At 36.6% G+C, this 20,179-nt stretch overlaps 2 protein-coding genes across 4 annotated transcripts; one reads left to right on the top strand and one right to left on the bottom strand.

Annotated features, from left to right (window-relative positions):
* Nucleotides 1-607: 607 nt before the first annotated feature.
* LOC147288347 (uncharacterized) lies at nucleotides 608-10,064 on the bottom strand. Of its 2 annotated transcripts, XM_086242408.1 has the most exons (16): nucleotides 9,871-10,064; nucleotides 6,508-8,573; nucleotides 6,214-6,290; nucleotides 5,937-6,035; nucleotides 5,569-5,661; nucleotides 5,149-5,205; nucleotides 5,024-5,062; nucleotides 4,772-4,897; nucleotides 4,536-4,595; nucleotides 4,249-4,374; nucleotides 3,853-3,947; nucleotides 3,547-3,752; nucleotides 3,033-3,234; nucleotides 2,651-2,939; nucleotides 1,850-1,926; nucleotides 608-1,005 (listed from the first exon to the last, which is right to left on the bottom strand). In XM_086242408.1, exons 2-16 carry the CDS (start codon nucleotides 6,638-6,640, stop codon nucleotides 816-818), a joined length of 1,869 nt encoding a protein of 622 aa, XP_086098534.1. In that variant the 5' UTR covers nucleotides 6,641-8,573; nucleotides 9,871-10,064; the 3' UTR covers nucleotides 608-815. The 2 variants fall into 2 exon arrangements, with proteins under 2 accessions (XP_086098534.1, XP_086098535.1); XM_086242409.1 differs by lacking the exons at nucleotides 4,536-4,595; nucleotides 4,772-4,897.
* Nucleotides 10,065-11,877: 1,813 nt separating this feature from the next.
* On the top strand, nucleotides 11,878-18,859 carry LOC147288346 (Proline-rich spliceosome-associated (PSP) family protein / zinc knuckle (CCHC-type) family protein). Of its 2 annotated transcripts, none has more exons than XM_086242127.1 (9): nucleotides 11,878-12,102; nucleotides 12,673-13,295; nucleotides 13,517-13,598; nucleotides 13,765-13,840; nucleotides 14,640-14,720; nucleotides 14,874-15,010; nucleotides 15,432-15,684; nucleotides 16,317-16,380; nucleotides 18,045-18,859. In XM_086242127.1, exons 2-9 carry the CDS (start codon nucleotides 12,716-12,718, stop codon nucleotides 18,695-18,697), a joined length of 1,926 nt encoding a protein of 641 aa, XP_086098253.1. In that variant the 5' UTR covers nucleotides 11,878-12,102; nucleotides 12,673-12,715; the 3' UTR covers nucleotides 18,698-18,859. The 2 variants fall into 2 exon arrangements, with proteins under 2 accessions (XP_086098253.1, XP_086098252.1); XM_086242126.1 differs by having other exon boundaries at nucleotides 12,668-13,295.
* Nucleotides 18,860-20,179: the final 1,320 nt, after the last annotated feature.

Here is a 20,179-nt window from a genome sequence, read left to right as displayed (position 1 = left end):
TAGGTTTTTTTATCCAAATACTATCTGAACTATAGGCCATAGGGGATGTACTCCCATAGGCCATACCACCCAAATTTTTTTTTTTGCCAATTTACTACATAAAATTATTAATATGTGCCAATGTGGCACCTAACATTCATTTTTGTAAATTTTTTTATTAATTTAAAAAGTACTATTGTCAATTCATATTATACTATTATAGAATATTTGAAAAAAAAACTAAAATCCAAATAGAACTCTAAACTTAAAAAAAAATCTAGCCAATCCACCCTCACCCTCGATGTGAGACCCAGCAAGTTTTTAAAATTTTATTTGAGATTTTGATAATTTATTTAAAGAAGTTGTAATTTTCAAAAATAATTTGAAAGTCAAAAATAATATTTTGACCCCTTAGATAATTAGTACTCACTGAGTTCGTATGATTTTTTGGTAATTTTTTCAAGACACGAGCTATTTTTAACAAATTTTACAAAAATAATATTTAATTATACTTAAGGGCAAACTAGTAAGTTTTAAAAAAAAAAAAATTAATGATTTAACAGAAATATGAATGACATGTGTCACATTGATACATATTGATAACTTTAGATAGTAAATTAGCAAGAAAAAAAATTTGGATGATATAGAAGCACACCCTCTATAATCCATATGGTATTTGAGTAAAAAAAACCTATTTTATATTGCCATCCAGAGATGCAGAAAACACCCAAGTCTGATAAGCTGCGGCAATGCTCTCTCTCTCTCTCTCTCTCTCTCTCTCTCTCTCTCTCTCTCCCCAAGTCCACTTAATTATTGTCTTCTTCTAGTCTCGATCCTTATTTTTTAACATGCCATCCAACGTTAGTTCCTGTAACGATTACAGTTGGTCGTTGAATTGGCCTCGAGAGTGGGGAGGATGAGGGTGAGGATTGGATGGAATGGGGTCGTAGAATGCCACTTTGAATTTCTTGGTTTCTTTTGCGTTTTCCATGTTTGCCTCTTTCATGTTTGCCACTGTCTGGCCCCCTGTTATAATTCATTACACCACGATTAGATAGCTGAAAACACGAGATTAGTAAATCAATAGAAATAAGAAAAATGAAACAGACTGACAAATAAATCAATTAGACTCAAGCGATGACTGTGTTTCTAATACTTCCTTTGCAAAGACAAAAGTGCGATATTTGATACCCCTAGTGGATAGGAGGTTGAGATTTTATGGGACAAAGTGCATTACCATGGGATTCAGTATTTTTTTTTTTTTTTAATTTCAGTAAATACCTTCCTACAAACTTTTTTGTAAATATGAGGGTTGTTATTTAGGTTGATTAGTGCTATTGTACTGTGTTTTCATTATATGTTTGATAGTTGTAATGTGTTTTCTGTATTCAGAGACCATTGAACGTTTTGATATGTGCAATATGCACAAATAACCACGAAGCCGTTCAGGTGCAGGATCCCATTCAAATCAGCCTGAGCCCGATTGATTTGTTGAGGAGGCCAATTGATCGACAATTTTGACAACTTAAATCAACCAAGTATTTTCATTTGTTTTTTCTACTTTTTGATTTCGATCCCAATAGAACATATTACTCTAGGGTGTGAAAGGATCATCTTAGAACTTAAGACTTTAGCTCCTGAGTTTGGGGCTCCACGTGGCAAGCAATAAATGAGTACCAAGTGATATGTGTGTAAAAATAAAACTACAAAAATTCAGACCGATCAGAGTGATTGGCTAGTCATGCCACTTGATTGGCCAATAGAAGCGACAACAACAATATGCGATTTAACTTGAGCTTTAATAAGAATATGCAATTGCAAATCAACTCTGTGAGAAGTAAACAAACTACTTTTGGGGGGAAGAACTTACCCACACTCCCAGACATTCTCCATTCGGTTACGTTTCGATAGAACATTTGTGTGCCAATCAATCCAGTCACAGTTTTCCTGTCAAAAGTATTAGAACTCAAACAATGACTGAACAGTGCAAACAGTAGGCTATACACCATTTTCCTGGAAAAGAAACTACCATAGGGTGTACACACCCCATTTAGCCGCACATAGAGTGTATGCACCCTATGATTGTACATCTCTCTCATCACATGATAGCAGCATATTTGTACTATTCAGTTAAGATATATAATCACATTTAGTTGGTAATAACTGCATAAATCCATACAAAAGCAACAACCAAGAATGGGGATGGATAAATTGATAAAGCCTACAGGAAATCATATTGAACAAGTATTAAAATGAAGTTGTAGTAAAAATTTAAGGTATAGACTGTATAGTTAACTGAAATAATAATAATAATTAACAAATAAATATTTAAGTTATGTAATTTTTCACTTTCAACAGTGCGAAAAGGCCAAAAAAAAGCTACAAGAATATCATACCTTATTATAATTTAAAGTAAAATTAATAGAAAGAAGAGTCTTGGGATACAAAAAAATCAACACGAGAAGACAAGAAGTGAAAAGTGTCTGCTAACCACTCAAACAACAATCTAAAAGGCTGGACTTCAATCCATAAAAGAATACTGCCATTCACTTGTAAATATTTATTTCATATACACATAATACACTAAACTTTTTTTTTTAATGGCCAACATATACACTAAACTTAAAAGACAAAGAAACATATATAAATATGGAGAAAGAGAAATAAAAACCTGCAGATACGCCTGAATCTCTCTTTTTTTATTTCCCAGTTGAATGATTTTGTTGGATATGCGTGTAATATGTCCAATATTGCCTATACTGGGTTGGGATCTACCCACAGCAGGAATTGTTGGTTTGTCTGAATGAGCTGCCAATAAGAAATCCTTTTCTACTTGAAGAATTTTTCCAACTAGATCACACTCCCAAAGAAGATGTTGTACAAGAGAAGCATTCTTGCTTTCCAAACATGATACTATTATGTTCTCTATGTGGTGATGTGCACAGTTGTTAAATGGGTACCTGGAATACTCGAAACGAAAATGGGAAATAATCATATATTTAATTGTATCAATTCACTTTTTATAAAACAAGAAATTAAAACTCTGAACATACTTAAAAAACAAGTCTAAAACTCTTTCTACTGCTCCAAGACGAATCAGTTCCTTCTCAACAGCTTCACTACCAACCGTCAGTAATACTGAAATAAACTCTAATATCTTTAAACGATGAGTCCCAAGAGGTGGCTGTAATTTGCCATATGTAGTTAACCACAAATTGTCCACCGAAGAAACATCTAATAGCTTCAGCAAATCGCCTGCAGGATGGTAGCCTGATTATCAGTATTTAGTTTTTATTCTCCTTCAAAGAACAAAATTTCGTCCCTTCATAATTTGCCAATGGAGGTTAGATGTTAGGTTAGCAGCTCAATTGTTCTTTGCATAATCAACAAACCTGCCATGACTGAAATTATGCAACCAGATTTTTTTACATCTGGACATCCAGCTGTGAGAAGTATTCAAGAGATATATGTACCACCATGAATGAACATGCAAGTACAGCAGTCATACACAAACACCAACTTAGCTTCATGTAAGTACCACACACCAAATCAAGGAGATAACTTTACCTAGGATCTCCAGCATGCCCACAACAGTCTCGGGATTAGCAGTAACTCTAGATCCATGAGTAATTTTAGGTCCATACATATGTTCATATGCGCCCAATGTTATCCTCCTTGGGTCTAACAATGACATGCATACCGACAATACGTTAACGAGAACAGATAGTGGTTGTGAGTCCTCCAAAGCATACCGAAATAATCTTCGAATAAAACTGCATAAAATACACGTATACATACGAAAATCAACACAGAAGCTAGAGCATAAATGAGTGTATATGAATTTCTAGTATATGTATGATGAACAAATGCTACCTTGGGCTGGAGATTTTAGTAGAAATTCCAGGTGGAGCAAACCTTATTATAGCACAAAGCGTCTCTGATGCATCACCATGCACTTCAGGAGAATCCTATAGTAATCATACTCATAAGAATTTGCTCATTAACAGCAAATAAATCATCCTCCTATTGAGACTAGTAATAGAAAAACACATAGCTGAAAGGAACTATGCAATTTTCCTAAAGGCAAATCAAAATTGCATAGCCTTCTTTTAGTAATAAATAGATTGTAGTGCCACCTTCCATTAACAAGGCATTAGCAAGATCATTGGTCTAACTCTTTTCTCCAAAAATTCACACAAACTATCAGTTCCCCAAGAATCCCCATAGGCATTGCAGGAATATAGCTTATATGTAAAATTAGTTACTTACAGAAGAGCTGAACTTGTCTGCAATCATCTCTAGCACATTTGTATCTTGTATCCGGTGCAGTGCTTCCATAAACTTTGTATAAATACATTCACGACAAATAATTTGGGTTTTCATGAACCGCACTGCCTAATTGAGCACAACCAATAAAAAGCATGCCAATATTCAATAGCCCACATTCACAAAGTTCTCTCTTAAAGCTCAAGACGCCAATTAATGTTGTATAAGCTTAAAACAGTGAACAAGTTTCAAATACTAGACGCAAAAAACAAAGGTAACTAACAACCAACCTCCATGATAGGTGTAATTCCAGTTTGGTTTTCTAGCTTCTTAATAGTTTCGTTAAGACCCTGTATGCCCACATAAGTATCAGCTCAACAATACCTTACGAAGCCAATAACTTAACTTCTGACCTTTGTGGCCAAAAAAAAAAAAAAAAATTCTGACCTTTAACTCATGCAATGTGTATAGAATATACATACACACATTTTACAACTCAGACATGCAATGCATCAAAAGTATTCACCTTTTGATTTTTCTTAAGCCTCCGGACATGGGATAGAGGAGAATGTTTATTATTCATGCAGCCGAACACAATATTCTTGAATAAATATATTCCTTGAAGAGGACCAATAGCAGACACCGTGAATCTCTATTCATTTAGAAGCAAATTAAAAATCATTAATGTTGTAATTCTCACTTCACCTGGAGGTTGGAAGACCAAGAAAAGGAATGTAGAACACAACCATCAAAATTACAAAGGAACAGTAACACTTACAGTTGCAAGAATTCCACAGTCTGTCATCCAAGAAATGGCCTGCTTCCAAATTATATTGTGAAAAATTAGAGAAGCAAGTAAAAAAAATTAAAGCAGTAAAACATGATTCAGATCACTTTATGCACCTTCGCGGTGGAATTCTTGGGGCCTTTGAAGCGATCCACCCAATTACGAAATTCCTCCTGCACACAATGCTAGAGATTAGAACAAGCTAAACAGTGATCTTTCGCAATCTCCAGCATTAGAAAGAAGTATTGGGACTGTCTCTTCATGCAATAGGTAGTAGGACAAACAGGCTTATATTCCTCGTACTATCTCACATTCGTGTTTCACTAAACCCTAACCAACTCTAAAGTCTAAACCTTTCTAAGGTCAAATAAAAGCTCTAATCACCATGTTACATTGCTGAAGCCTGTAACTGAAAACAACCTAGCTGCACCACAACTACAGAGAATGCTTCCAGAAACATAAGTGATAAAAGGTTCATAACTTGCATATGTTTGAAGAAAAATTGACAGGTGGAAGGAATTTTAATCAAAACCCACCTTTAGGATCGCACGTTCTTTGCGAGTCCGACCATTAGAAGGGTCGGGCTCAATGACATAACATTGCATTTTGTCTTGCAGTATTCTTATCGCCTGTAATCAAAACGTTTTGCACTCAAATCAGAAAATTAATACAATATAGGTCAAATAAAACATCAGTTCCATGAAAAAATTAAGATGTAATTATTCTGAAATAAAATTATATGCATGTGTAATTAATATTCATCTTGCAACCAATCCTGTTGAAGAATTACATCGAAACAACAGCCTTAGAAAGTACTTCAAATCATTTTAACTTACAGAATAGCTCATAGCTCGTGCGCAACAGATAGAAAAGCAATAACAAAGTATATGCCATTTGTACGTACCATAACTGAAAAACCTACAGACAAGAGTTTAAGAAGATGCCTAGCCCTTGTAAAGGATCTCGTCCGTTTGGTTGCTGAGACTGTCATGGAATGCTCAACCTGACCATAATTAGAAATACAACAATTTAATATGTCCTCATATCAAATCACACATATATAATTTGAAATAAACTACTGATCAAAATATAGAGTTGATTTCACAAAGATCATATTCATATCTACAAATTCAACATAAGATTGAGTTTCAAAAAATCACATTATATTTAACATGACATACCACATTCAGTTCACATGAAATACCATGCTCTTCTAAAGCAGATTCCACCGCCGGCCAACCTTCTTGCAATTTTACTTCTGCAATGAATAATGCAGAGGCTCATAGCAGGTGAGAAACTTGCGTTTTGTTCTTTTAAATAATTACGATAATAATAATTTAAAAACTTTCAATAATGGAATAATTAAGTTATCATGAAAAATTAAAAATATATATGCCATAAAAACTTCAAAACAAATATTTTCCCTCAATTTATGCGCTCCCTAACAAACAAAGGAGATAGAGAGGAATGTGTACCATCCACTTTTTTTTTGTAGTAAATAGAGAAAGAAGTGACTTTAAGCGTGCCATCCTCGTTGAAAAAGGTGGAATACAATGTGCCATTTTGTTCGTCTTTGATGTCAATATCTGTGACCTTCACCTCCTTCATTGTCGTCTTGTTTTTGTTTCAGGTTTTGAACCCCTGTAAACCTTAGACAGTTAGACGTCGTGTTTTTATATTGACTAGACCGATACATACAGAATTACCGCCTCACCGACTCCAACCGACTTCACACACCAACTGAAACTCCATTAAACGGGCCCTACAAAATAGCCCAAAACCCGACTATTCAGCACGAAAAGAATCCAGCCTAAAGCCCAACCCAGAAGCCCATCCAAAAATTTAAAACAGCTTGCAACGGATTCTGTGATCCAAGTCTCTCCATTTCTTGACTGCACCGGCTATGCAGTTTATATTTCTCAGACAGAGATGGAGGGGAAGACCAGCCACACAGTAGGTGAATATACTTATGTGTCAGCTACGAACCCAAAAGTGTACGTTTCACTTTTGGAGATCAAAGTTGCTTATACTAGATTAGCATGTACTTAAAAGATGCTACACAGTGCTTGTGCTTGAACAATGAACTTCTCATCCTGAGAAATTAGCTGTATACAACAGCCACAATAATTCTTATGAACCCATGTTCCTCTCGCTTCCTCAAATATGTTTGCTTCCTTTTTCTCCTTCATTTCAGCGTTCTCTCAGGCTCAAAAAGAAGGCATTTGATATGACAATCAAAGAAAGAGAGTGTTACTCATGTCTTCCACACAATGAGTGATACATCATCTTCCAGAGAAAACAGCAGCAGTGAGGAAGAGAGTAGCTGGACTTCTTGTGAAGAAGACAAGGGCCGGGAAGGCACCATTGGAAGCAGATAGCTCAGGTGATGGTGGGTTCTTTACAAGGGACTACAAGAGAAGCCCATCAGAGGCAGCATCAAGCTCAATAGGATTTGTGAATCATGACTGTGAAGTGGAGTCTGTACAGAAGATGATGATTGGTAGTAGGAGCTTATCATTAAAGAGGAGAAGGGCTTTATCCTCAACTAATTAGGAAGTAGATCACTGTGTCATACACATACAGCTACACATTTCCCAATTCCCACATACACGGAAGACTTGCAAATTGTAATGCAGCAGTGGCTGCTTATCTTTTGAGTACATGTGGACCAAATATTTTTGATGATTAATTTATGGATGTGAAGCCAGCAAAAAGGGCACTCTTTCAATTTTGCATAGGATGATAATCTTTCTTATGTTATGCATATAACCAAACCCATACTAGTATGAATTCTTAGTAGTTGTTCATACTAGTACTTGAGAGTGGGGAGGATGAGGGTGAGGATTGGATGGAATGTGGTCGTAGGAAGACACTTTGAATTTATTGGTTTCTTTTGCGTTTGCCGCTACTGTCCGGCCTCTTGTATTAATTCATTACACCAACAGAAGATTAGTAAACCAACAGAAATAATAAAATATGAAACAGACCGAGAAATAAATCAATAGTTTCTTTCCAAAAACAAGAGTGCGATATTTGATACCTCTAGTGGAGAGGAAGTTAGGTTTTTAATTTTTTATGGGACAAAGAGCATTACTATGATATTCAGTATTTTTTTTTTATTTCAGTAAATACCGTCCTACGAAACTTTTTTGTAAATAAGAGGGCTGTTATTTAGGTTAATTAGTGCTATTGTACTGTAATTTCAACTGTATAAGCAAGTGACAGGAAAGAGACAGATTAAAAGGAGACAGGAGATTTGGACTCTCATATTTACATTTTGCAAAAGCATTTTATTGAAATCATGTAAAACGACCGGCCCTTTCAATTCTCAGTTTTGGACCAAACAAAATCCAATTCTCACCAAAGAAGATGGCAAGAAAAACCTAGATAAAAACCACACTAGATCCATTAACAATATATTAATATTAATCATAACAGACAAGTTCTAAATCCATTAACATATTAATATAAATCTAGGATACTGCAGTGACGTTAAACAGTTGGTCTCTAACTCCAATCCTTGTGCTGCGCTGCTGCTCACCTAATCCAAAAGAGTAACAAAAAAAAAATCAATTGTCAACTCCATTACAGATATGTAAAAGATAAATTTCAAACTATATCGCTTTCTCCAAAAGACTAGATACATTTTCAACTTAACAATAAAAAAAATTATTCAAAACATACTAAATAACAATTCCAAACATCAAGTACTAATGAAACAATACAACAGTACACTCGAAAGATTGAAAAAAAACATATGAAACATAAGGGACTACAGACATTAATGAAAAAGGTTTATACAGTAGGCTCCTATGCACAATGTTCTTGATGTATCAATGAAACAGGCTTTAAAGGTTAGATATATAGAAACATGACAACTTCCATTTATTTTTTATTGTTGCTGTTATCTGGCGTAATGCTAAATGCCTAGACCACTGGGGTTCTATAAACTCAAAAATAACCCGACTTCAATCCCTGTTTTTCATTAGGTTGATTTTAGAGAAATTCATTGTTTATGCACTCTAACAAGTAACACACAACTTTGTACTGAATACTGATGCACTCTAACAAGTTAGAAACAACTACACAAAATTCCAGCGATCACTAGCACAAAAACATTGAATTCAACCAAGCAATGGAACCAACTTCAGTGACATTGTCAATACAAACTATTAGCCTGCTTGCATGTCCAACTTGAATCCATGTTTTTCATTAGGTTGATTTTAGAGAAATCGTTGTTTATGCACTCTAACAAGTAACACACAACTTTGTACTGAATACTGATGCACTCTAACCAGTTACACACAACAACCATACAAAATTCCAGCAGTCACCAGCACATAAACACTGAATTCAACCAAGCAATGTAACCAACTTCAATGACATTGTCAATACAAACTAATAGACGAGAATTCCATGTCCCACTTGAATCCATGTTTTTCATTAGGTTGATTTTAAAGAAATCATTGTTTATGGACTCTAAAAAGTAACACCGTACTTTGTACTGAATACGATGCACTCTAACAAGTAACACACAACAACTATACAAAATTCCAGCAGTCACTAAGACATAAACATTGAATTCAACCAAGCAATGGAACCAACTTCAATCAATAACATTGCCAATGCATACATTAGACTACAGCTTCCATGTCAATACTATTAACTTCGAAGTATTAATTTATCCTAAAACACTACATATTTCCAGAGTACCAACATAACTCAAATTAATCAGAACTCAAGTTCATTTGGAAAAATCGAACTGACGTCTTTCTCCAAACCACTAGATACATTTTCAGTTTAATAATACTCAAACACCAAATAAACAGATGACATACCAAGTCAGTCTTCACCACCTTCGCCGGAGGGGAAGGCACTTCCCCTGAATCACTGAACTCTGAGACCCAGCGACTGAAGATTTCCATTCTGCGCAGCCCCTCAAATTCAGATTTCCACAGCCCACAGCCGTTTAAACCCTAAAATGCCCTATATATACCGTCATTGGCCACTCAAAACCCTATACCGTCCTTGGCCTCTCAAAACCCTAATTGATATTCCAAAATGTCTGCTCTCTTTGACCCCTCTGTTGACGAACTTCCCTTCGGCGCCCTGAAGATAGAGGACGCCGACGGGGTGCTGGAGAGGACGACGGGGATGAAGCGGTGTCCTCCATCTTCAGACTCAGACTCAGAATCATCTTCTCCGGCGAATTCCAGCACCCCGTTGGCGTCCTCTATCTTCAGAGCGCCGAAGGGAAGGTCGTCAACCGAGGGGTCAAAGAGAGCAGACATTTGGAATATCAATTAGGGTTTTGAGAGGCCAAGGACGGTATAGGGTTTTGAGTGGCCAAGGACGGTATATATAGGGCATTTTAGGGTTGAAACGGCTGTGGGCTGTGGAAATCTGAATTTGAGGGGCTGCGCAGAATGGAAATCTTCAGTCGCTGGATGATCCCACTTCCGAACTCGACTCCACCACGGCCCAGCGGATTGTGGGCTGTGGAAATCTACCCGACTCAAATGGGCTGAATCCGGACTCGACTCCACCACGGCCCAGCGGATTGTGGGCCGTGGAAATCTAACCGACTCATGGGCTGAATTTGAGGGGCTGCGCAGAATGGAAATTAGTTGTTGGATGAGCCCACTTCCGGACTCGACTCCACCACGGCCAGCGGATTGTAGCCACGGGGGCTGGCGATAGGTAGGACGGTGGGCAGGTGGCACCACCACCGTTGATAGGTTGATGGGTTGTGAACTGAAACACTCATTATGTTTATCGTCTCTATCCCTCATTTGAGGCTGGATCTGCTGAAATATATGGCCTTTCAACCCCTAAACAACACCAACTTCAACTTTGAGGCTGGATCTGATGAAATATATGGCCTTTCAATCCCTAAACAACTCCAACTTCAACTTTGATAGCCTCTCTGAGATGGCCTCTGTATCCCTCAACAATACCAACTTCGAAGCTTTTTGTGTGACAACTCCGTTGATAAATGGATGATGCGCTCAGGTCTGACCACGCACGCCCTTTGGTAGTAGGAGCTTATCATTAAAGAGGAGAAGGGCTTTATCCTCAACTAATTAGGAAGTAGATCACTGTGTCATACACATACAGCTACACATTTCCCAATTCCCACATACACAGAAGACTTGCAAATTGTAATGCAGCAGTGGCTGCTTATCTTTTGAGTACATGTGGACCAAGTAGAACCAATGGCTAGTTTTGGTGATTAATTTATGGATGTGCAGCCAGTAAAAATGGCACTCTTTCAATTTTGCGTACGATTCATATGAGGATGAGTATCTTTTCCTATGTTATGCATATATAAACATAGTCTTATCAAGCCACCTCTCCTAATAATTGGCTTGTGATAAGTCACATCTTTAGAGAGGTAGTCCAACGTTTAAGTAATAATAGTGAGCGTTTTTTTATCACATAATTTGATATATTATGTTATTGAATTTTCGATTTACATCACAAATTTATTCAAATAAGAATTTATATAAATTGAAGTAAAAATTTACTCAATCAAATTATTCAAATTCATAACGTGATACATGAAAGAATCTAGTAAAATAAGAGCATTTGTGATAATTGTGGCATTGAGTGTCTACAATCTGTCCCCTTCAACTTTCCTTCCTACCCATTAACAATCTTGAATTATACCATTATAGTTTATAAAAAAATAATTATAGCATTATAAATGAGGATTGGATAACAAATAGATTTATTAAGGGAAAGAGTCATTCTCCTCCCTATTAATCTCGATTATCTCCATAGAAAAAACAAAAATATCTCCATCTTACTATCTTAGAGAAGGAAAGAAAAGAAGAAAAAATAGAGTAAAAATAAAAGATGATTAAACAAATAAAAAAGTCAATGATTTCTCCTCACTAGAAATAGCTTAAAAATAGCTGCGGCGGCGAGAGGCCGCCTTGTTCCGTACGCCGTAGCGCACCCAATCATCAGCTCTCTCTCTCTCTCTCTCTCGGAAATCCGAGACATCTCCAGGCCTTCTGATTCAGCTCGGTGCATTCTAACAAAACCCTAATCTCACTCAATTCATGGTAAGTGCACTCTTCAAATCCCTAATTTTAGCTCGCTTTCTATCATTTCCCTCTTCTCCGTTTGGTTTCCAAGAAACCGAGGAATTTTAAGTGGGAAAGTGAATAAGTTTTGAGGATTAAGCTTTAATGCCTTTTATCCGGCAGCTAAATGGAGCTTGAATGCATTCTTATCATATGCCATTGCCTTCTCTTTCCTTTTTGTTTAAATATTTCTCCTTTCTTTTTTTTCTTTTTTTATGGAAATTGGTGATAATTCATTGTTCTGTCTGCTTCTTGCTTGATTTTTATGAGTTGAGGTAGTGGTGTGTCTGGATATTTGGTTATGTTAAAGAGTGTACAAGAGAATGCCAATTTATTATTCTACATGACTATCTTATTAAATTATATTGGTTAATTAGTTTATATGTTGGTGGTTAATTATATTTATTTCAGTCTTGTATATTTCTATCCAAAGACCAAAATTGAAGACATTTGTGTACTGTAGAGAAGTTTCTGCACTGATGATTATTCATGTATACATCAAGTCTTGGATTTCTGGTTAACTGATGATATTCATGTACTGCAGAGAAGTTTCTGAATAGCCTGTTAAATAAAAATTGCTTCTTCAATAAATATGGAATCTGAGGATTTTATTGTGATTGCTGCTTCTGGTGATTCTGGCTGCGGGGATGTGAATGATGAACTTAATAATAGTCATTGTGACTCTAAAGAGGTTGATTCTCTACCTACTAATTCTGAGGATAAAGAAGATAAACCAAACAATGAGAATCTGGGGCATGAGGGCAACGCTCAATATGAAGGCAGTGAGAATCTGGGGCATGAGAGTGATGTTCAAAATGAAGGTAGCCATTGCGTACTGGAAGCAAATCTTGAAAAAGAATTGGTTGGTAGCGATTCAGACATGGAAATTGAGGACATAAGAAACCTCCCTGCTTTGAGCAGTTATGGTTCTGCAGATGAAGAAATCAAACTAAAGGGTCACAAGGAGGGGGATGTTCAATATGCAATACCAGAGTCAAATTTTAACAATGATTCGGTTGACAAGTCGTCTCTGCTGCAAGTACATGTTGCAATGACTGAAACTGCTACAGTTGCACAGGAGTCAAATATCTTGTGCTCAAAGGTGCATGAGAATGGTCACCTTGCAGTCCAAGATGCAAGCCCCTTTGGAATCCACAAAACGGATGGCACTCGTATCCTTCTCCACATTTCTTATCCTTAGGTTTTCTTCTTGTATATTATCCAGATCTGTTTAACTGAAAAACTTGGAAAATACATGCAATTAGGTTTCACTTCTACAACCGTAGATTGCAGTATGCCTTAAAAAATAATTTTAAGGATACTGAAATTTAGGTTGTTTTCAGTTTATGGCTTGATTGTTTAACTTCTGTTCTCCATAATTCAACATTACCAGCTATATCAGGTGTTAAGAGATCCCGAATGACAGTTGATGAACAGCAAGCTTCAGTGCGTGTAACATATAGTTCCTTAACAAGGTTGGGCTGGTGTACTCTTTTTTGCGAATTGTTTTTATATAATCTTAAACCAACAAATAATACAAAGTACTTATTGATTATAGTTATATATATGCATATATAATCCTAATTGTGGTTAGTTTTCCATTTGCCAATTTCTCAGCATATTTCTTTTTAATTTTTCTAGAGCTAGTAAACATAAGCTTGAAGAAGTATTACAGCAGTGGTCAGAGTGGCATGCTCAACATGTTTCTTCATCTCAAGTAAGACTCACTCATTTATACTAGGGAATATGATTCTTTAGATTTTATTATAAAGGATGTTTAAGAGCTGGGTAGATTCAATATGAAGTTGTTATTTATAAGAATTCTATTAAAAGGCACCAAGAATAAATGGTCAAACTCGTTTAAAATAATTAGATCCAACCCATTGTATTGATATTTGTTGTATTTAACCCAGAAAAAAGGAGGGGGGGAGGGGTTAAGAAACAAACTAATAAACAAAAAAACCAAATTTCAGAATGAATAGAGATGTCTGGATTTTAGTTGGTTCAACTTCTCTTGAATATTTTAGCCATTATATTTGAGTTCTAGATTATCAGATGATTTTTCTAATCTACCCCTTAGCAATCTTACTTAAGACAGTTTGGAGGATCTGTTTCCCATCATGCTTTTTAATTGAATTTATTTTTGGCCATTTCTTCCCAATGGGATGGGTTATCCAAAGCGTTAGTTTGTAAAGAAAGTGCTTAAGTTCCATGTGCTTTTGCCTTTGAACACTTTACTCAAAACTTGGGGTGGGTTTAGGTTAACAATCCTAAGTTTTGTGAAATGGACTAAGCTTTAAAGAATGAATTCTTTTGTTATACTTTTGGTGATATGTAATGAAAGCAAGAGTATCTTAGAGAATGTGAAATCTTCAATTGGTAGAGTCAATAAAATGGGTGTTACCTGTTTTGAATTGTTGACTAAATTGTGATGGTGTGTTTTTGTGCATTATATTTCCTTTTTCTTTTGGCTGTAATGGATTTATGGATACTACTTGAATCATGTGATCGTTCAGGATCCTATTGAAGTGCTGGAATCAGGTGAAGATACATTCTTTCCTGCTCTTCATGTTGGCACAGAGAGGACGTCTGCCGTGGTGAGTATCCTGTTATTGTGTCTATTTTGCTCTGTGTGTGTTGTGTACTTGAGTTGTGGTGCACAAAAACAGGAAAGAAGTAATGTTTTTTATGAGTTTTTATTTCTTAGTACTATCTCATTTGTTCTTCTAAAGTATTCTTTTCATGTGCAGTCTTTTTGGATGGACAACCAAACAAGGAAAGGACAGAACAAGGAATCCATTCCTTTGGATGGCAATTATGTGCCTCAATATGATCGTGGTTATGCCTTAGGTTTGACTTTGGCTGGTGGTTCAAGCAATGTGGAGGGGTAAACATTTTTCTCCCTTATACCATGTAATCTCAATTGAAGTGTTACCTTATTTGTTGAAGGTGTTGTAGTTGGTTCCTTATTTACCCATGTTTTGGATTTAATCCTTCTGATAGACATATTTAAGTCCTTGATCTTTCGGAAGGGAGAAACCACCAGACTAAAAATGATAATAAATAGCAAGAGTGTAGATTGAGGGGGCTCTTAAATCATTAGGTGTCTAAGTAGAGGTCTTCATTTGATCCTTGATCTAGTCATGGCAGGAAATGCAGGCTTTGTCACATGTTTATCTGTTGGTGAATTTATTTGAATCCATTTCATGGTTTTTTTTAGCATCACTTCTACTTATAAACAAAGTTGTTTTGTTAGAATGACTTACAGATTTTCTTATATCTTTCTTTCTTTATATTTAATTTTTTAGAGGCTTGGAGATCATAGATGATGCTAGCCGTTGTTTCAATTGTGGTTCTTACAATCATTCGTTGAAGGATTGCCCAAAGCCTCGTGACAATGCTGCTGTCAATAATGCTCGCAAGCAGCGCAAATTTAAACGAAATCAGAATGCTAGTTCTCGCAATTCAACTCGATATTATCAGAATTCTCCAGCTGGAAAGTATGATGGTTTAAGACCTGGTGCTCTTGATGCTGAGACACGGAAGTTTTTGGGTCTTGGGGTAAATCACAACCCTTTGTGTTTAATATATAAGACTTTTTTTTATTTTTAGTGGTGTTTTCATATTTGGCATTATAATTACAAGGCAAATACTGTCAATTGAATATTAGCTCAATTGCTGATACTATTAGTTTAGAAGATGATATATGATGTACTTTCATTCTCATGACCTGAATTCGGATATACTGTACTGTGACTTTCACCTTCAAGAAACTAAGGACTTATAAGAGAATATGTTGTATTAGAAACTATGTGCAGCCGGCACAATCTGATTGGGATGTAAGATTTGTCGACGAAGTGTTGTATTCTTGTGGAAATAACACATTGCTGAAGGTGTATATAGTTATTATGTAGTACCATGCCATCACACTTCTTTGGTTGAGATTGCAAGACCATTTCTGAACCTTCTGAGCAACTAGACATGCTAGGTTCTAGTTTATTTTGATTGTTGAACTTTGTTTTTTTTCTATTTTTCGTTATTTCAATTTAACATGTAAAGATGAATTTGATGAATCTGCCGAGGTCATGTTAGAGCTTGGTTTCCTTTCTAGGAGTTTTTATTCTTGGAAAAAGAATTTCTATTTATTTATTTCATTTACATATGTACCTATCTATTTATTGGGGGTTGTGCAGGAGCTTGATCCACCTCCTTGGCTGAACAGAATGCGAGAAATTGGATACCCACCGGGATATCTAGGTAATATTTTACTCAATTTGGTACTGTCACTTTGATGAATAATTAATGGAAAGCTTGATGAAGCTCAGAATAATTTATTATGAGTGCTGCTATTTGTACACCTTTTTTTTTTCTTTTTGCACACCCTTTTCTCCTACACACCTCCTACATTCTCCTAAAATTTTAAATTTCTCTTTAACACACCCCTCCAATTACCCTAATACCCCTATTTTATACATTTCACAAAATTTCTCACCACAACACTCCCCTTCACCCACCACACCCCATCAACTCAGACCAAAAAAAAAAAAAAAACACACAGCCCCTCCCCCTCCCTCTCTCCTTCCCTCACCGACCACCTCCCTTTCGCTCTCCTCCCCGCAGCACCGACCTCTCTCTCTCTCTCTCCTCCCCGCAGCACCACCCTTCTATCTCTCTCTCTTCTTCCGCAGCACCACCCTCCCTCTCTCTCCTCCCCTCCAAACACCATTAAAAAAACATTTGCAGTTCGGCAGGTTCGGCGGACCAGTGGGCTGTTTCGTTCGGCAATCATCCGCCAAACAATCCTGTTATATTCGGCAGATGACTGCCGAACGAAACAGCCCGGTTAGGCCTGAACGAAACAGCCCGGTTAGGCACTGGTCCGCCGAACATGCCGAACATGCCGAACTGCATTTTTTTTTTTTAATGGTTGATGTTCGGTGGTTGTCTGCCATGGCTTCCTCGAACAGAGATACAGAAAGGGAAAGAGAGAGAGGAGAGAGATGGACAGAAGAGAGAGGGAAGGAGAGGCGTTGCGGGGAGGCGGTGACCTGAGAGGCTGAGTAGTCGGACGGTGCTATGCAGAGGCTGGAGTTGGAGCCAACATGGGCCTGGTTCTAGGCTTCGAGGTGGAAGACGAGGTGCTGCGGGCGGAGGTGTAGCAGCGTGTGGGAGGACAGTGAGCTCATGGAGGCTGGGTGCTGCGCGCAGGCAGTTGCAAAGAGGGAGAGAGGAGAGATGGAAGGAGAGAGAGAGGGCCGCTGGTGGTCTCTGCTCGCCGGGAGGTGGCCAGCGATGGCAGGCGTGGCCAAGGTTGGCGGCGGCAAGGTGGAGTCGTGAGAGGGAGGGAGGTGGTCGGGAGAGAGAATGCATGGGTTCGGGAGAGAGAAAGAGAGTGAGGTGAGAGAAGTTTGGGGTAAATATAAATTGTTCTTTAGTGTCTTTTTACATTGGGATAATTCTGTAAATTGATTAATTAAGTGAGAAAGGGCGTGCAAAAAGAAAAAAAAAAAGGTGTGCAAATAGCAGCCCTCTTTATTATAAGTAATATTGTTGACATGTTATATACTGGATTGGGTTGATTTAACTGCATTAGGGTCGTATTAATAAAGTCCAGGTTGAAAGAGGCTCACAGTGCTTTGGTTTTGGGTGTGCATTTCATGGAGAGATTATTTCCCAAATATTTACTACTCTATAGACATAGGGGTATCTTCTTAGTTTAGAGGAAGTGTCTGCTGATTTCCTGAAGAGTGCCCTTGAACATCCTGTTTTCTGGAAAAATCAAACTTCGGGTTTCTAGTTTTAACAAGCTACTATAATGTTTTTCCACTGTTAGTCATATTTTTTCGATTGTACTGGTTCCTTTCCTTTTACATTTTAGATTCTTTTTTTCGTGCGATAACACTTTATCTTGACATTCTTAGATCCGGATGATGAGGATCAGCCATCAGGGATTATAATACATGCTGATGGGGAAAAAAAGGAAGAACAGGAGGATGGGGAAATTATTGAAACAGACAATCCTCCTGAACCTTCTGAACCACCGAGGAAAATGACAGTCGAATTTCCAGGATTAAATGCACCAATCCCAGAAAATGCTGATGAGAGACTTTGGGCACCTGGACCTTCATTTTCAGATCATTCTAGGAACCACTCACACAGCAGATCGAACCATTATTCTGAACCTGTCAGCAGAGGGCATCACCGTGAGCAAAGATGGTCCCGGGATTTTAGAGATGACGGTCCTCCTGGTGTTGACCCAGGTTTTGGCCCATCTAGTTACCCTCCAAGATATGGTAGTTATGACTATAGTTACAACTCCCAAAGCTCAAGTAATGTTTCAAGACCAAGAAGCCCTTCCTTTGGAAGGTCCCAATCAGACAGAGGTAGAAGAACCTCTTCAATCAATGAAGGTTCTTATCCATACTCACCCTCAAATTCTCGTCACTCACCAAAGGATTATGACACGGCCAAATTTGAGAATTGGAATGATGAAAGCAGGAATGACTATGACCCTGACGATTCAACTCATAGTAGGGATAAGCTAGACAGGCATCGCCATCACCGTAGAAGGTAATGACAGTGACATGTAACTAGTAGAGATGCTTATGTTGACGGATATATAGATGATTTAATTTCACCAAGGATTTGTACAAAGAACTAGGTGTACCTTGATCTGTTTAGATGGCTTTGTGACCGCCTTTTGTTGTATGTTATTCTCTAATTGTATTTTACTTTATTTTTTTGTTTAACATTGTATGTTCTGTTCTGTTTTCATTATTTCACGTTTCTGTGGTCAAGGTGTTGAACACTTTTTTTCTACTTGATTGGTGTTTCAAATTTTTCTGGTCAGAATTTTTTCAGGGCATCGTCAGTGGTCGGTGTTTATAGGAGTTGCATGAGCTTCAACAGATGTTGGGTTGATTTCATGCAGCCTGAATCCCATGGATGCTTGTTTTCTTTTATATTATATGTTTGTTAAGTAGCTAATCCCCACTGAATAAGTGGAGTTACCCTTCTAATTTCTGCATCATAAACTAGTACCAACACTTTTCAAAGAATGAAATATGCGGGTGGACTGTCGGGGAAAAACTTTCATGAGTAATGTATTTGCTTTTCTCATGTGATGAGAGACTGTTGGAAACGTTGTTGGGAAATTTTTTTTCTTATGAAACTCCAGTCAGTGGTGGAGTTGTAATGGAATGTCAAACAAAAGTTTGGGTTTTGATGAGTTTGACATCACTTATTATCATCCCATGGAAATAATTAAGATGGAGATATTGAGCTTACTCCTATTAAAGCGGGAAAAATTATTAAATATAATGGGTGATTGTGGATCGGTTATATTTATAAAGTATAATATTAATAACTTTTATTTATATCATAATATAGAAGAAATTACAGATTTAGTTTACTTATTTTTTATTAGTTCAATTTTGGTTCAAGATTTTTTTTAAGTTTTGTTTTGGTCTATTAATTATTTTATTTGTTCAATAAAGGTCCAGATTTGTGACTTTAAATCCTTTGGGTTGTGTTTTCTTCAATTATAATTGAAGTATAAGTTATATTTCATCATGTATTAGTTATAAAAACAAATTTGGAGTATTATAATCTAAGAGAATTGTGATTTGGTGAAGTTTGAAAAATTGGCAGTTTTTTGTACCATAGTTTGAGGTCAATTATCTTAAATTTTAGAACTCCAATTTGAATATGGTAAAAAAGAAATGGATAGTTTTAAAACAAATATATGTTTGTTGAATTTGTATTAAATTTGATAGGGTAAAAGACAGGCCAAATTTGAGAAAATAAATTTGGACCTTTATCAAACAAGTAAAACAATTAGTGGACCAAAACAGAACTTAAAAAAAATTGTGAACCAAAATTGAACTAGGTATAAAATAACTTGACTAAATCTGTAATTTTCTCTTATAATATATGGTTGTATGTTAGTTATACATAATAATTTTTTAAATTCAAATATATGTATGATTTATGGTTCTGTTGTTAAAAAATAGAAATTTGTGTTTCAAAATAATGATATTGCATTTTCTATTTATTA

The sequence above is a fragment of the Dryas octopetala genome, chromosome 4 (assembly GCF_963921425.1).
Source record: "Dryas octopetala chromosome 4, drDryOcto1.1, whole genome shotgun sequence".
Lineage (NCBI taxonomy): Eukaryota > Viridiplantae > Streptophyta > Magnoliopsida > Rosales > Rosaceae > Dryas > Dryas octopetala.
Note: the sequence above shows the minus strand (reverse complement) of the source record. Positions and strands in the feature narration are given on the sequence as shown.

Bases quoted from the DNA above. Each gene is read 5' to 3' on its own strand.
- LOC147288346 (XM_086242127.1), top strand. From the start codon at position 12,716: ATGGAATCTGAGGATTTTATTGTGATTGCTGCTTCTGGTGATTCTGGC. The intron at 13,296-13,516 runs GTATCCTTCTCC...CAACATTACCAG, and splicing joins CCACAAAACGGATGGCACTC to CTATATCAGGTGTTAAGAGA. The intron at 15,685-16,316 runs GTAAATCACAAC...GGGGTTGTGCAG, and splicing joins GGAAGTTTTTGGGTCTTGGG to GAGCTTGATCCACCTCCTTG.
- LOC147288347 (XM_086242408.1), bottom strand. From the start codon at position 6,640: ATGAAGGAGGTGAAGGTCACAGATATTGACATCAAAGACGAACAAAAT. The intron at 3,948-4,248 runs GTAAGTAACTAA...TGATTACTATAG, and splicing joins CAGACAAGTTCAGCTCTTCT to GATTCTCCTGAAGTGCATGG. The intron at 3,753-3,852 runs GTAGCATTTGTT...TATTTTATGCAG, and splicing joins ACTAAAATCTCCAGCCCAAG to TTTTATTCGAAGATTATTTC.